This window comes from Syngnathus scovelli, chromosome 2, assembly GCF_024217435.2.
Source record: "Syngnathus scovelli strain Florida chromosome 2, RoL_Ssco_1.2, whole genome shotgun sequence".
In the NCBI taxonomy this organism is placed as follows: Eukaryota; Metazoa; Chordata; class Actinopteri; order Syngnathiformes; family Syngnathidae; genus Syngnathus; species Syngnathus scovelli.
The window spans coordinates 14,279,791-14,295,642 of record NC_090848.1 but is presented as its reverse complement, the minus strand read 5'-3'; the positions used below and the strand labels follow the sequence as shown (position 1 = coordinate 14,295,642).

Below are 15,852 nucleotides of genomic sequence, written 5' to 3'. Positions count from 1 at the left end.
ATGCAGCTTCATAAGGTTTGTTTACATCGAGCCGCTCTCATCGATAGTGCTTTGGAAGTTGCTGTAAGAGCCATTTTTAAGGATGGCTGTGGAGTTCTTTTAAAATCAATAACTCATTCCAACAGCATCTGTAATAGGCATATAAACACATAATGAACATTTGATAATGCGGCACGCCATATTGCAATCACAAGCCAGTTGTAAACTCTTACGGCAGCAAGATGTAAAAAAAAGATTTGCCCGAGCTGTAGCTTGGAAGATGAAATTGGTCATCATCATCATTTGTGGATAGAAATGTTTTTGTTTGAGCGTCCCAGTACAAACCGTAAAGCGCAGCACGTCAGGAAAAACGACAGTTGCTTCTAAAGGAGGCTCCGATGTCACCTTAGGGGGAATCACATGGCTGTCATCCCAGAAAGCCTGCCTGCCGCATTGACGCCCGCTTACCATCTGCTCCCCATATGAGCGAAAAGGCACCTCAATCACGCTGTCATTGAACTATCACGCCAAACGTGTTCTCCGCCTTTGGACCACATCTCGCTAGAATACGCAACGGTGCTATTTGGCTGCCGCAGATAAGGAGTGAACGATTGTGCGAGAATGTGAGAACATGTAAAGTGTACATCATTGTCCCGCCGCCTTCCTCCTCACTTGGCATCTCAACTGGAAGCCTTTAGACTCTTGTAAATAACCCCACCATGCCTTTGGTTTTATCATTCCCTGACAAAATTATCCCAGGCCTCTCCGGAGTCGATGAGAAATAGCATTACTTTATGGCATGGAAAAAAGGTGGAGATAAAAAAGAGCAGCCAGGGAGAGTAAAAGGGAGATGGGGCTAAAAAAGGTCCTTCAGGGAATGTGGTGTAAATGAAGTTCCGGGAATGACACAGGCAAGCAATGAGGCGTGGATAGAAAATATACGCTGCACATCATCAGATAGAGATGCCGGTGGAAATGGCTTCATTGAAGTGTCAACCCTCATCCATCAATCAATCATCCGAGAGAAACAATAACGCTGCTGAGGCGGCAGCGGGTCGGTCGGCTTTTATGGGGCTTACTCATGGGTATCGGAAACAGCACTTAAGTGTAGTTCCGACACCGGGCGGGAAACGGAGGTGAGCTGCTGGGCGTATTCCACATGCAGGTAGATGGAACGCATTGGGGGTAGTGGAACACCTCGCATGATATTAGACACAAACAGAAGACTTTCATGGGCTCAGTTGATAGAACCCGTAACGTCGATTCAGAAGTCAAAAGTGTGGATTGTGTTCAATCCTTCAACAAGCATAAAGGCTACAATATAAATATGGTCAGTTGGGGATAAATGATTGTAAGCCTGGATGCCGAAAACACATTTATTGTATTTGTGCAGAGCACATCTAATGCTTTAATATGGGTGAGTGACCTCAGGTGGTGATGATGATGACGGTGATAATAATGATGATCTTTCCGAGGATCACAGGTGTACTAAAAATGCTAACAAGGACGTTCAATGGATAAACTGTAATTTGACCCCCCTCCCCACAACATCTGCGATGCTGAAAAAAATCTCAAGACTGAAACGTAGTACCACTCGCTGTTGTGTCAATGTTCCTCTCTGAGTGCTTAAGCTAAATGCTGCAAAATCTATATTAACTCATCTACTTGTGTCGATTTTGGTGCTAAATTACAATTGTATTTTAGAAGCGCAACACTAAATCACTTCCAAAAGAATATAAAGTCATGCAACATTGTGCCAGGCTATAAGATCAGCACTCTGACAACAAAAATAAGCGGCCCAAAAGCTTAATGGTCCAACAGTCACTTGCTGTATATGAGTCTTTTGAATTCCCCAAACCGAATCTCCTGATGGCTTCTGGGCATCATGAAACATGACACATCATCCATTATTCTGTACGTGTGCCCTGCTATCTCAGCTCGCTCCATATGGCCTCTGTTGTCTCCAGACACCCAAATCCCTTTCCTGAGGCCAGGGGCTGTTTTGTGGGAACCACTACATCGCTCCTCTTCCTCAGAGGAGCGCCGGCTGACGATGATGAGCTATCACAGCCGGAGCCCAGATTCCGCCTCGATATACTGACAGGATGTGCAACAATCGACTCAACTGGCTTTTCTTGGCCCAATTGCTAATTCATGCAAGTTGACAATCTGGAGGCAACAATTAGGAGTGATGAAAGCGGCGCTTTGACGATCACAAGAGTTGAGAGGAAGAAGACAGAACATTTCCCTGGCCTTCAAAACGTGTACGTACCTCAGCTGAGACCTCGCACAAGGGGGTACTACTAACGCCAGCATGACAAGCCATTTGTCTGTGGAACGGTGCACTCCGATGGGTCCAAACTCAAAAGTGACCAAAGTGACTTGAGAAGGACCTCAGGTGCTACATTCCCTCGTGATGAAATTGTTTTCGCTCTGGAAACGCAGACGGCTGCTATATGCCATCACACTTGATGAGTTACTGTTTCTTAAAAGTGTGGTCATCAAATTGATGCTATGCCCTAATTACATACTTGCTCCATCCACTTAAGATAAATGTGCTCTCCCTCAAATTGATGCCTGTTTTTCTGTCAGGAAATGTGCAATTATTTGAGTTTATTGACACTATTATCCACTCACAAAGACAAAATAGTTCAACTGCTGAGCTCATTTGAACTCTGCTGCTAGCCAAAACAGCAGCACTCACCAAGGCACAATAGGGGAATTGATTTCTTTGAATGTTCCAGTTGACTTTGACGTGACCACTATGTGATGCTATTGAAACTGACATTTTATTTTGTCTCCTTGCGATATAATTTGTAATATAGCGGTATTTCAAACATGTTAGTAGAAATAAAGGCTTCTTTCCCATCTGCAGTTCAGTAACTAAACAGCCACTATTTGCAGAAATACACTAATTAAGGTTTATGATTATGATGATTGTGAAAGGAGGGCCTGTCATGCTGTCTTTGTGTCGGGTCTTAAGATGGAGGTAAAGATCTGGCATGGCACAATCTGTTGTTTCCTGATGTTCTAGTACTTCTGCAAATAAACCCAGGGCGAAATTCAAAATATCTTTGGCTGCTTATAGTAGAATCAATCATTTAAAATACAAATAACTAAATAAAACATACCCTGGCGGACTCAGAGACGGAGAGTCGGCGGACGGATGTCATAAGCTTTTGTCGACTTGCGACGAGCCCCGCGTGTTTGCGCAGTGCGGGGGAATATGAGGGTGATGCTAAGTGAAATGCTCATTTTGCGTTCGTGATTACCGAGGCCCATGGGCAATATGCACTAATGTGAGCTAATGCAATAGATTACACAGTGCTGGCCCAGGGGAGCAGACAGCAAACAGATGTGGTCTACTCAAAGGAGAGGAAGGGGGTGGGGGTCAAGAAAAAAAAAAAAAGCCCAAACTTGAAAGTATTCACTGTGCTGAAATTGTCCACAGCCTTTTGTTGTTTACACGATGCTCAGCCTTGATGGAATCTGTTGTTCTGTTCAGCAGTGCTTGTTTTTTTTTGGGGGGGGGCTCTGATATACAATACATTACTTATATTTTAATTAAGAATGAAGTTTGCACCATGTTTTGTTAAAAAACTATAAACTATAATACATTAGAAAAACGAGACCCAAAGTGCGATTGACAAGATGTCAATCATTCGCAATTGAAGGCACACTTTTTACGTGGGCTTCAAGAGCTAGCTGAAACAATGGTGGAATATGTACCTTGTGTTAACAAGGGTCAGGCTACCCCTAACCCTGCCAAAATTTGAATGGGCAGCAAAATGTCACCAGACACATGTCAATCAAAAATACCTACCTTCCGCAACCCCCCCAAACAACAACAACAAAAAGGAACGGGGCTATATATTGCCGATACATTTTCAAATTTTCTGTCCGCACGCCAAGACTGCCTAATATAGACCAGGAGTTACCCTTTTTTAAGGTAACCAAACCACCACCATCAGATCTATAGAAGCGGATTTCTTACAAGTGAGTGCTTGAGTTACATTTGAGGAATTTAGCAAAACATAATGGCTGACTTGCTACCCTGTTTGATTAAAAATTGCAATTATCTTGTAGTTTACTTCAATTTGATTTGATTTTCTAGCTAATAGTCAATTACAATGATCAATTGTAATGACAGCCAACGCCATTTTCCATACGGATCGATGTCTCATTTGTTCAAATCATATCTAAAAAGCACAATGACAAAAATATTTGTGGTAATTCACAACTCTAAACTTTATTGTATTTGACTGCAAATCGATTGTAAATGCATTCTTAAAATCTGCAATTAATGTAATTGTGTTGTGACGGACTATCAAGGTATCTATACTGCATCCATGCGGAAATGCCAGTAAAATCAGTTTACAAAAGATTCATCCAGAGGTGATGCTGGCCAAGTCTAGCCACCACGTAGTTCCACCCCTGGTTTACAGTATCTTCTTAAATGTAAATTACGGCCAGCCTTTTTTGTCATGCAACATTTTGTGCCATGCAACGTTTTTTCGATAGTAGACCTTTCGCTCAGTCAAAGTACGGTCGCATGCAGCTGAAATCATCATTCAAGCCATTTTGCTTGTATTGTCAATCACCCTGACGTGACTGCACTGGTCGTACCAAAAGTGTGACGTCATGGGGAAACGTCTGACAGTCTGACAGGTATCGTTTTAAGCCAAATGATCAACATTGGATGACTTAACTCTTTAGGAGGGACTACGACAGAGACGTCTTTGTCATAGGGACAATCAATTTGTATTATTGTAAACAAAATAAAATCAATTATCTATTGAAAAAAAAAAAAAAAAAAACTGGACATCGTGGTTCTTCACGGTGTTGGCCTGCAGGCCCATGGAATTTTATACAGAACTGTACTTAGTAAATATTGCCCTCTAGCGGCAGATTTTTACGGCCACTGTTGAGTTCAATAAAATACAACAAACCTAATTGTCAAGTCTGTGCAGGTGATGCACTCATTGTACTGTATTGTATATAGGGAGGATTTCATCACGTTATCAAAAAAATGTTTCATTATGATTAAACATGCAGATACGTAGATAAAGATAAGAGACATAAGTTTAAAAAAGAGCCTGTATTTTGATTTTAAGAAGTTATTATATGTGGTTGTGTCAATGGTAGTCCTAACTGTATGGTCACTATAACCAATAACGCAGCAATAACTGACTAACTCTTTGCCTCTCATATTTTTATTCAAACATGTTATACAAATCTCAAACAATATATTTCATTTAATTACGCAAGTTGTGAAAGAAAAAACAAAATAACTTAATCTCAATTATGGTGGCAGATCAGATTGTAAATCTGACTTGCCTGAGATATTTTATTCACATTGACATATTGATTCTGATGTAGTTGAAGATATCAAGGCAGGATAAACAAATAATATATGAAATTAAATACTTTCAAAAATGTGCAAGACTTGAAAAACTGAAAATGTGCCATGGAACAACAACGTACAGCACTATTAATAACCACCAAATCTGAGGACCATTTGACGAACAGTACCACCCAAACTGTGCTGACCACTAGGGGGGCGCTTGATGTACTATGTAATTCTACTCCAATCAAACGTTTGACAAAAGGAACACACTGGTCAGTGCTTGAGGAGACGGGCTTTGCTGATGAACATATAGCAGCAACGATATTTCGTACATCAAAGGCTCTCCGGATATTATTTTTATGTGCTAAAAAGATGCACAAATGTTATGTGGTAAACTCTGATCAACATTAGTGTGGCTCAAAAAGGAATCTTCTGGTACACATTTTTTTTCAGCCCTAAAAAACAACAAAAAAACATCCAACAGTCCTGAAAATAAGGTAGCAGCAAATGATTATGATTTCACATTCTCAAAAGGACCCAATTGTGTCAGATGTGCAGAAAGATTGCATAAGTCCTTTAGCGTGCGTTGACCTTTTATGTTGTCTTATCGGAGGTCCCATGGTGTTGATTTGAGATGGGTGCTGGGGGCTCTCTCCTGGGCAGGATGGGTACAGTGGGGAAGTGCTGGAACAGCACACTCCTGCCTCCTGAGGAAGACATCTGCCATGTTAGATCCACAACATGTGACCAAAACCCAATTCCCGTTAGCCCACCCCAGAGCAGCTAAACAACGTACCTGCTCTTGGATGAGCCAGCTCCATGTGACTTGGATTCCCCAGGATGCCGCGGTAAAGAGATGCCAGGGTGTTGGGAGCGCAGGCACGCAGGAGGTTGTTCCAGTCGGCATCCAAACCTTCTCCGAAGGCCGCGCTCTTGATTGGAGCCAAGATGTCCGCAGGTGCACGCGGGCCTTGCGGCAAAGTATAAACAACACTCCCTTGGACACGCAGATTGGTTCGTCCATTACCCGGTGGTGGTCGTTTGAAACCCACGTCCGCACCCCCTTCAGGTTTCACTTGCTTTAATCTCTTGCTGGGCGGCTCACCAATCTGGGGCAGGTTCCCGAATTGGCTGGGCAGGAACAGGTGAGCGGCATCAGACTGCCACATGGCCGCACTTCTCTCAGGGAAACTCCTCTCGGCGGCCGCCACTTTGGTGAAGGTGTTTGGTTGCTCGGAGTGGTACGCGCCCGCCGGGCTGGATTTCCTCGCCTGCTCGGTTAAGCGAGCAGACTCCCGGTCGGACTGCGACGCCCGGTTGTGCCCGAAGCGCTTTCTCTGGTGCGGACCACCGGCATAAGGAGGTGCACGGATCAGCTTGGGAGGCGTCGTTTCTTTGGGTTTTGGTTTTGTCGGTGGAGAGGCTGGGGGTGGGGACTTGGTTCGGCGAGGATGGCGCCTGTCAATCATAGCGAGCGGGGTGACGTCTTTTCCTTGGAGCGCAGGTGGGCAGCCTGTGAATCGCTTCTGCTTGCCCAAAGTATTCTTTCTTGCACCACCACATTTATCTTTGTGAGTCAGCCTTTTGTGCATAATCAGAACCTCCGGGTAGATGGTTTTATACGTGCAGAATGAACACACAGAAGGAATTAATGCATTTCTGGGTTGTCTGCTGGCGGGGACGGAAAGAGACACTTTTAAGGACAGATTTAATGGGGCCTCACACTTGTCGTCTTTTATCTCCTCCTTTTCCACCTTCAGATTAACAGCTACAGGGCACTTTATGGTCACGTTCTCAGTTCCGTTGGAAGCTGCATCAGCAATTACTTTTTCATGCTCGTTCTGCACAGCCACGTTGTGGAGCTCGCCGACAAGGCTTTGCAATTTATCCAGCGGTTCTCCCTTGGCCTCAGGAAACCAAAGTTTGGATCTTTTCACTGCTGAACTTGCTTTCCTCTCACTTGGTGAAGGCACAGGAATAACGGGTTTGCTTGGGATCTCTACATAAGGTTTGTCCTTGTGGCGTCGTTCCAGGTGATATTTCAGCGATGTCCTCTGGGCGGCAGCATAGTCACAGTAAATGCACCTGTAGGGTTTTTCACCTGACACAAAAGGAAGGGAAGGTAACAAGTATGAACGGAGCACTTCTATAAATGTACAGAAAGATTTTACAGCGCCTTTTCTTATAATTGTAGTTGACTTCCCCTTTAAGATCGAAACCAGAAATTGAAGTTATTTCCATTTAAAGTGGTACCTACATCCCTGTAGCAGATAGTAAGTCAAATAAGAAGAAAAAAAAGTCCATTTTTACTTCAGCGTCCCTTACTCAATATCAAACTTTAGGTTGAAAAAATGTTTGGTTTTAATATCTTACCAGCAAAAGTTCTTGACTTATAATTTCATACTTGTTTGATTGTTAAAAATGTTATAAGTACTCAAAATGTTTACGGTTTATTGATGGCGAAATTTTGTCCACGAAACAGGTGATTTCCTACGAGAAAACATTTCACATTTCAATTGTAACAATTCAAGTGGGCTGAATGTACCTGTGTGAGTTCTGAGGTGCACTGTTAGGTAATAGCTTGAGCGAAATGATTTGCCACAGTAGCTGCAGTGTGTCGATCGCTCTTTCGATTGGTAGAGGCCATCCTCGCCTTAAACAAAACAACACAGGAACAGAAATCAACAGTGCTCAAAGACCTCAGATCTCCAAATAGACAGAAACATAAAGGCCAAGGTACATGGGAGAAATGCGGCCGAGATAAGGCAGCAATATTTTTACAGTTGTTCTGGTCTTTAAATGAAGGTGTGATCAACTAAAATGAAAAAGATGGATGAATACCTGCGTCAAAGCCTTCCTCAGTCCCACCCTCGACGTAGGCTGCTGAACCTGCTCTGGCCCACGTTCCGTCAGTGGGCAAGGTGGGGCTCTCCCCTCCGCCTCCCTCACGCTTGTGTACCCTGGAGTGAAGTACTAACTGGTGGTAGGTCTTGAAGCTTCGCTGGCATTCCTCACAAGTGGTGGGCCTCTTAGTCTCTTTGTTCTTTTGCATCAGGGATCTCTGCGGTGGTAGTCGCGGTTCTTGGTTCGCTGCCACGGCCTGCTGCTGCTGCTGCTGCTGCGATCTGAGCTCTCTGCCTAGAACCACTTTGGTAGTTTTGTCTCCATCAGACCCGGAAGCGTTCATCTGTTCCTTATCAGAGCTGCAGTCCTCATTGTCTGTGCTGGCCTCCGGGCCCATCTCTTTCGTTGCAATAGGACCAACTGCAATCTTACCTCTTGTGGCCAATTGCCAGGCCTGAAATGTGTTATAGGGATCCAGCTGAGGAATCCATTTTGACGTTCTTTCGGGTTGCAAAGTCTTGCCTGCGGAACGAGGCTTGAGATTGAGGCTGTGAAAAAAACTCTGTTGGGTCAGAGGTTCAGTCCCACTGCCGTCAGAGTGTTGTTCATCTTTGGCAGGCCCCACGTCTCGGTTGTGTACTTTACTATGTTCTACCAAGCTGCTGTGGTCTGGAAAGAAAAACCCGCAAACCATGCACATTTTGTAGGCGGTGACCACAGGCGCTGACACAGGCTCTTGAACCACGCCGTTGACAGTGACAGGGCCCTCCTGGTCTTGCAGGGCCTTGCTCTTGGTCCCTGACTTCCCGTGCATCTTCATGTGGTTTTTGAGGAACCAGGGCTCTCTGAACCGCCGTCCACACACGTTACAGCAATAGGTGAAATAGTCCTTGTGCTTCCTCAGGTGGGTCTCCAGCTCGCTGGCATCCTGCGACACCAGGCCACACACGATACAGGTGTGGACTTCCTCTTTGTCCGGCGCCAGGCTACCTGGTTTGGTCCGGGGTCTCTGCCCCGGGATCCGAAATTCCGCTTCAATTCTGAGCACGGCCGGCTCAAAGAATGTGGTGGGGTGCTGGGTGAGAACGTGTTGCCCCACCTCATCTTGATGAGTGAACGTCTTGTCGCAGAACATGCAAGATGGCGAATCATTCGCTCCGCATTGTGCCACGGTCTTTGAGAGGTAGGTGACGTGAGGAGTCATGCTTGAGCCAGATCCCGGGATGCTGGCGCTGTTGCTAGTCAAGCTGTCTTGGGTGAGTCCCTCCGGGCTCTCCACAAACGGCAGCAGAGACTGAGTTGGCATTGTGGGATGGAGCAACAATGCATTAAAGATGGCTGGGAATCTGCAAGCATAAAGAACAGAGTCTCCTGAGGCTTAGCTCAAAGATGAAGAATAATTACCACGCAATGTCGTGAAACAGGAAATGTAGCTTTATAGCAATCGAGTTCAGATAAAACTGATTGTGTCCAATTTGAGGCCACTTGGATAACATGGATTTGAAATTTGGTATGCGTTATTTATGCTAATGAGAAAAAATGATGCTTGAGATTTTTTTTTAACCAATATGACTAAAACCAGACTAAGGTTTACATTTAACTAAACAAACACATTAAAAGCAATGGTCAGGCTTGGATGAAAGCGCATAATATCGATTTGCTCAATTCCTCCACTTGTTGATCGTAATTTGACTTTAATGTGCCAGTCTTACCCAAAGGTGGAGTAACTGGACCAGCCAGTTATAGTGTAAGCATTGTAAACACAATACTTACTGTAACGCATCACAATGAAATGTGTTATTCTCACACATGCTTTTGTATGTGTGTGTGCGTGCGCATCACACTTTTTTTTTTTTTTTAATTTACAGTGGAACTTCTGCAGTTATCATTGACTTGTGACCAGAATTTCTTGAAGAAACTAAAACTCACACTAAACTTGGAATCTTTTGCACTTTTTCTTTGCTTTTGTGGCTTCTTTGTGGCAGCTTTAACAGAGTGAAGAGAAGAGCATAAGAGGGAAAAGAATTTGACCATAAAGTTTGAGGAAGTTAACAGGCTCATTTTTTCATAGCACCAAGACACTAGTGTCATCATACAGTACAGTTCATCCTTTATTAAGTTTCTTTTCTTCTTTTTATTTAAGGTGGTTAGCATCATTTGTGTGAATCGGTTCAAAAATATAGTGTAAATATATACAAGATGTATGTAAACATGTTTAATTACTATAGGTGAATTTGTTATTAGTACACTTCATTGATAAAATATTCAGTACACATATATATATAAGGCTTTTGTTTGTTTTTGCATATACACCATGTGTATTTGAAATAGTTTACAAGCCATACTTATACTGGTGTTAATAGGAGCTCACTTTATTTTATTTGTTTTATTTTGTTGTTTTGTAAACAGAATGCCAATTCCAGTGATGTCATCTAACCTAAACTAATTCTAGAATTATAATTCTATTAATTTGCCATGCCCACTCAAATGAGTGAAATTATCACCCATTAGTGCACAGCTTTTGCAAACTAACATTTCACAAAACAGGGGATTCCGCTTTGTTTTTATGTTCTAATGTGGTCCAAACCAATCAAATTAGATAGTTGATCAGAAGCTGTGGGTGTAGAACATACTAGTTGAGCCCCTTTCCATAAATAAAAAATATAATCTGAACCGCTTATCCTCACAAGGGTCATGGAAAATTAAATTAAATAAATAAATAAATAAATAAAAATGCACAACCGCATTTTTAATTCCTGCTAGTCCGCAGACTACGTTCAAGTTCACTACAATTCTGGAGTGTGGAACTTAAATGGCAGGCTTCTTGTTTGGGCCATGGCAACAAACCTCTACAAAATGTAGCAGAATCAGTTCTGTATTGTTATACCTGAGCCTGCGAGCTGTGTTTGATTGATTTAGTGATTAAAAATGACCGCCAGTAGTAGGAAGCAACAAAGCATACATAAGTTACTGTCGTAATCAATGCAGATTTTTCAGGTATGCAAACTTTACTTGAGTATTGCATTTCTTTTTCTTTCGGCTTTGTACATTTACTCTCAACATTTGAAAACTGATCAGTATTTACGACTCCTTTTTCAAAAAAGTGTTGTTACTTTTTTTGCATTTCAATGGCAATTGACTGTCCTGGAGAGCTTGATTGATTGATGGTTGGTTTGATTGATTGACCCAAATCTTCAGGAGTTAGCAAATGAAAGGACAGGGTGTCCGTGTATTTTGTTGTTATCATTGGCTTTATGTATGTAGGTTCATAAAAGGGAAATCTTGTAAGTGCATGTTTTTTTTTTCTTATTCAAAGTTATCAGAATTCGCATTGTTTATAGAACAGTAAAGATTCAGTTTTATTTTTGTGCTTGATTACATTTCACAGTGTACGTTCTTGTTTATCTTAAGAACAAGCGTTGAACCAGAAATACTTTTACCAGTCTTTTTTGTAGACAAACATCTGTACTTTTTCGACCTAAGTGGAGATATTGAATATGAGCCACTTCTGATGACTGCTGGGCGGGGGTCATGTAGAAACTTACAAAGTAATGCAGAGTCTTGGATGGTTCCTCAAAATTTACCCAGTGTCACTTACCCAGTGATGTTTCAATTAAGGTATGACGTCACCAATTTGAAGCCAAACCCGTTGAAAAGGTCCACGAGGTTAGACAAGCGCACATAATTCACATTACCGTATTCATTCACATCATGCGATTCACAATAATCCCCCCCCCCCAAAAAAAAGCAAGAGCGAACAAATTCGTATTGTTCCTTATTCTTATTGCACGTCCAAGGTGAACAACGCTGCAACTGTCTCACTCACTCTCACACACACTCACACTCTCACACACACACACACACACACACACACACACACACTCACTCACACACACACACACACACTTTAGTGTGCGCACTTCACTTTATAGGCATCTTCTTCAATGGAAAACTGCCCTAGATGTCTTCATTGTTACGTTTTATTCGGTATTCGAGTCCCGAGAATAAACGTTTGTTAAGAAACGTCCTATTACGTTTCTATTATCTACCTCTGGTGTGCAACACGCTGTAATGTTTCCTGAATCCAATGCATCTCACATACATTACAAAAGACAAACTTTTTTGCAGTACGTTTACTTACTTTGGGCGTATCTGTGGTGCGTTCAGGCTCCAAACAACGACTTAACAAGTTGTCTTTTTTAAGAAGGAAGAAACAATAACCGAAGCACTCTCCTCTCCCGTTTCCGGTTTAATAGCACCGACTTCTTTAGTTTTTGTTGAGTTTTTTTTAACCTTTGTCGAGGGGTGATCTTTTCAAAGTTTACTTTGATGCCCTCTGTCTTGCTCGGCTCACCTTTCCGCCCCCAACAAATTGTTCAATCATTTTAGTCAGCCGTTGGGGAGAAGATGAGGCGCGTGCACGACACTCCCCCCTCCTTCCCTTCCTCCTCCTCCTTTCCTAACCTAACCTAACCTCACGCGCACGCGCGTCCTCCCTCTGAAGAAGACTCATGTCACGTGGTTGCAACGAACAGCTGAGATGAAAGTAAAACAGATAACTGCAAGAACTTTGGATCGTGCAATTTATTATGATTTGTTTCATAAACTTACAATTGAGTCACAGTGCTCGTTGCCATGTCGACGACACAATATTCATCAGCTGCGAACGAGCAACTAATCACGTTTGATTTGTATCTGCTCAAATACACACACACACACACACACACCCATCGCTGCTCCATACAGTCAACTTTGGCGTATTTGCAGAAATCATAAACGACATGTTTAAATGCATTGTCACAAAGTGTGTGTTGACAACTTTTCTTAAACTTTTCATTCAAGTTGGTGTAAACTACATTTTAAAGCGCTGCTGCTTGATCCTCTTCCTCTTCTTTTTTTCTTCTTCTTAAGGCACCATGTGGGGGTGGGGGAAGGGCAACCTCCAACTTTTTCACAGTTACATGAGGAGGAGTTTTTGCAGAAGCAGGTTGAGTGAGTGAGTCAGCTTCCTTCTATTTCACATCGAGCTTCAATAATGTCAAATCAGTTAACCTGATGATAATGGTGAATATAACATGTGGAAGGTTTGAATGAAGCATTACAGCTTTGTCGTGGGAATAAAATCTGAAGCATTTTTTTTTCATGAGATACTGTACACAGTAAAGAAGGAGCAATGTGAAAGAAGCAGCCCCTCCTCCACCCCTCAAAGCAGCCAGACAGACAGTAGGCATTGATAGCTGGTTTAAAAGCCACATACATACAATGGTACAATCAATGAGTATATTCAGCTGAACACAGCCAGGATGAAGAAAAAGACGAGCATTTTGTGAAAGCTCGCCCAGCTGAGGAACAGTATAACAAAGAGCATGTGTGAGCCCAAAGTACATTAGTAGATGTTTTGTTGGCGACCATTTTCATTTCACTGGATGAAAAGTAGGTTTGTAGTTTACTCAACATGTCTTGCCGAAATATATAGATATAATGTGCTGCAATGCAAAAGCTATATATTGGCTCAGTGAGCACCAGGCACACAAAGGAAAAGCACTTCGCTTTAATAATGTACAGTAATATTCACCAAATGGGTCAAGCAAGAATAAGAATAAGAATAATACAAACCAATCTTAATGTGACTCAAGGAAGAAACATCAATGGCTTTTGGTGTACAGTATTGAACTTTATCCACTATTTGAAAAAATAAATGTGCTGCCAGGTGGAACATTTGACCATAAGTTGTCCTCTTGTCATGTATATGTTATATATGTTTATTTGATGTTATTTTAAATATCTCACAAATTCTGTTACACAATAACAACTCTGTCTATTAGTTCCTGGTCTTTCTCACACACTTGACATATGTTTATGGAAAACAAATATTGTTTTAATGACCTTTATCTAACTAGCATTCAGTAGTACAAATTGATACAGACTCATTGTTTACGTTTATTTGAGTGGTTGTTTTTGTCTTTGACTTTCTAACAAGTGCATAAAAAAATTACTTCCAGTTAAATACAGCAACAACAAAGTTAGCATTCATGGTAATAAGAAATCAATGTATGCAAAGGGTCATGTGTTTTTTGTCCTGACTTGTCAGGAGCAGCTGACCTCTTTGTTCTCCAAGTTTCATGACCCCCAACCCCCCTTCTTTCATAATGGCCACTCAAAAAGTGAGTGATCGTATGAGAGCTCCATACACACCCTTGTAGACTCCATTGTATTCTACATAAAACCAGCTGTTGGGGTACCAAACACTGGAGACATTCTCCAACCTAACTTTTTGGACTCCTGAGGAGAATTGGTGGGCTTCCTCAAAGGCTTTCAAATACGTCCATCAAAATCTGAAATTTCAAACTGCTTTGTATTTAGAATGCTTTCTTGAATTCAGAACGGACCTCTAGATACCAAGCACCTCCTTTGAGAATTGCAGATGCAAAACGATGAATGAGATTTGAACCTGATAAAATATAAACACGTAAATATGCAGTTAGATGGTTTAAACTGGGTTTGACATTTATATCATCCTGCATAACAAATGGAAGAAAGAATGTCATCAATCAAACAATAAATCACAAACTGTCACACATCCAACCAGTAAGAATGAAAGTAGCAAAAAAAAACTCCCTTTACTGAAATAATACAAATGAAAAAATATGCAAAGAGACCTTTACTCCCTCATGACATCCAAGCTGCACTTTCTTTGAGGAATTAATTATCTCCTTTGTTTTCTCTCTATTTGTTGCCTTCAGTGATGAGTGTTACGATCGTATTATTTTGCATCATGTAAATGCTTTTAGTACAGCCGCCTTCAGTCAATAAGAAGATAAATTAATTGGATCAATTCTAATTATAGTTCTTATCCAGCCATTGTCTACAGTACTTGTCCTTATTTTGGCAGAGTCGTTCCCAGCTGACTTTTGCAAGAGGCGAGGTCACGGTCATTCACAGCACATAATTTGGTTTTAATTATAATACTAATTCAAATAATTCAAAAAATCAGATAAAATGTTTTATTCTGTTTATAATTGGATATGTTGTTTTGTGAGATTTAGCTCCATGTCTAATGTATCAACTCATTCTGACTTTGTTAGAAAAAAAAAGTTAAATTGCTTTAAGTAAGAATATGATCTGCTGTATTTTAGTTCTCTACATTCCTCAAGAATCTTCTTGGAAATTAAGCTCAACAGTGTATAGTGTTACTTTAAATCAGACTCCAGGATCATTTCTAAGCATTCAAAAGGTTTCACTGATAACAACTTTGATTGCCTTTTGTTGTCACATTAGAAGATCATCTCCATGACAATGCCCCCCAAAATTCCGCCCGCTGTTTTGAACCTGTTGCTGTTCATTCATGATTGTCAGAACGCAAAGTTGTTGTTCCAGATCTCCATAAGATGGGTGGATGCTAAAATCTCAGTCAGATGCTTTTTGGGGGTCTAGAAACTTCAAAGAATCTCAGGTCACATGATGCATCACTATTGTTTTGTGACCACTTCCTAAGTAGTTCAAGTCCAGCTCCCTCCCACTTGTTTCATCATAAAGCTGGGCGTGTGTCAAACGACCCGGGCGATGTCTTCACTTTTCCGTCATTGCCTCTGCAATTACACTGATGCAAAATTGAAAATGATCCACCTATTACGCAAAGTAACGCAAGCAAAGTCTCCTTGATAACAAAAGAGCGGTGTGAG

General features: G+C 41.7%; 1 protein-coding gene across 2 annotated transcripts; it reads right to left on the bottom strand.

The window, feature by feature from the left end:
- Nucleotides 1-5,176: 5,176 nt before the first annotated feature.
- znf217 (zinc finger protein 217) lies at nt 5,177-12,639 on the bottom strand. 2 transcript variants are annotated; one of them, XM_049754978.2, is made up of 5 exons: nt 12,312-12,639; nt 8,168-9,516; nt 7,872-7,979; nt 6,123-7,427; nt 5,177-6,033 (listed from the first exon to the last, which is right to left on the bottom strand). In XM_049754978.2, the coding sequence occupies exons 2-5, from the start codon at nt 9,474-9,476 to the stop codon at nt 5,921-5,923; spliced, it is 2,835 nt and encodes a 944-aa protein (XP_049610935.1). In that variant the 5' UTR covers nt 9,477-9,516; nt 12,312-12,639; the 3' UTR covers nt 5,177-5,920. The 2 variants fall into 2 exon arrangements, with proteins under 2 accessions (XP_049610935.1, XP_049610936.1); XM_049754979.2 differs by lacking the exon at nt 12,312-12,639 and adding an exon at nt 11,769-12,296.
- Between the last annotated feature and the right edge of the window lie 3,213 nt (nt 12,640-15,852).

Coding starts and splice junctions, on each gene's coding strand:
- znf217 (XM_049754978.2), bottom strand. CDS start 9,476: ATGCCAACTCAGTCTCTGCTGCCGTTTGTGGAGAGCCCGGAGGGACTC. Junction 7,980..8,167: donor TGAGGAAGGCTTTGACGCAG/GTATTCATCCAT, acceptor GTTTTGTTTAAG/GCGAGGATGGCCTCTACCAA. Junction 7,428..7,871: donor GCACCTCAGAACTCACACAG/GTACATTCAGCC, acceptor CTTTTGTGTCAG/GTGAAAAACCCTACAGGTGC.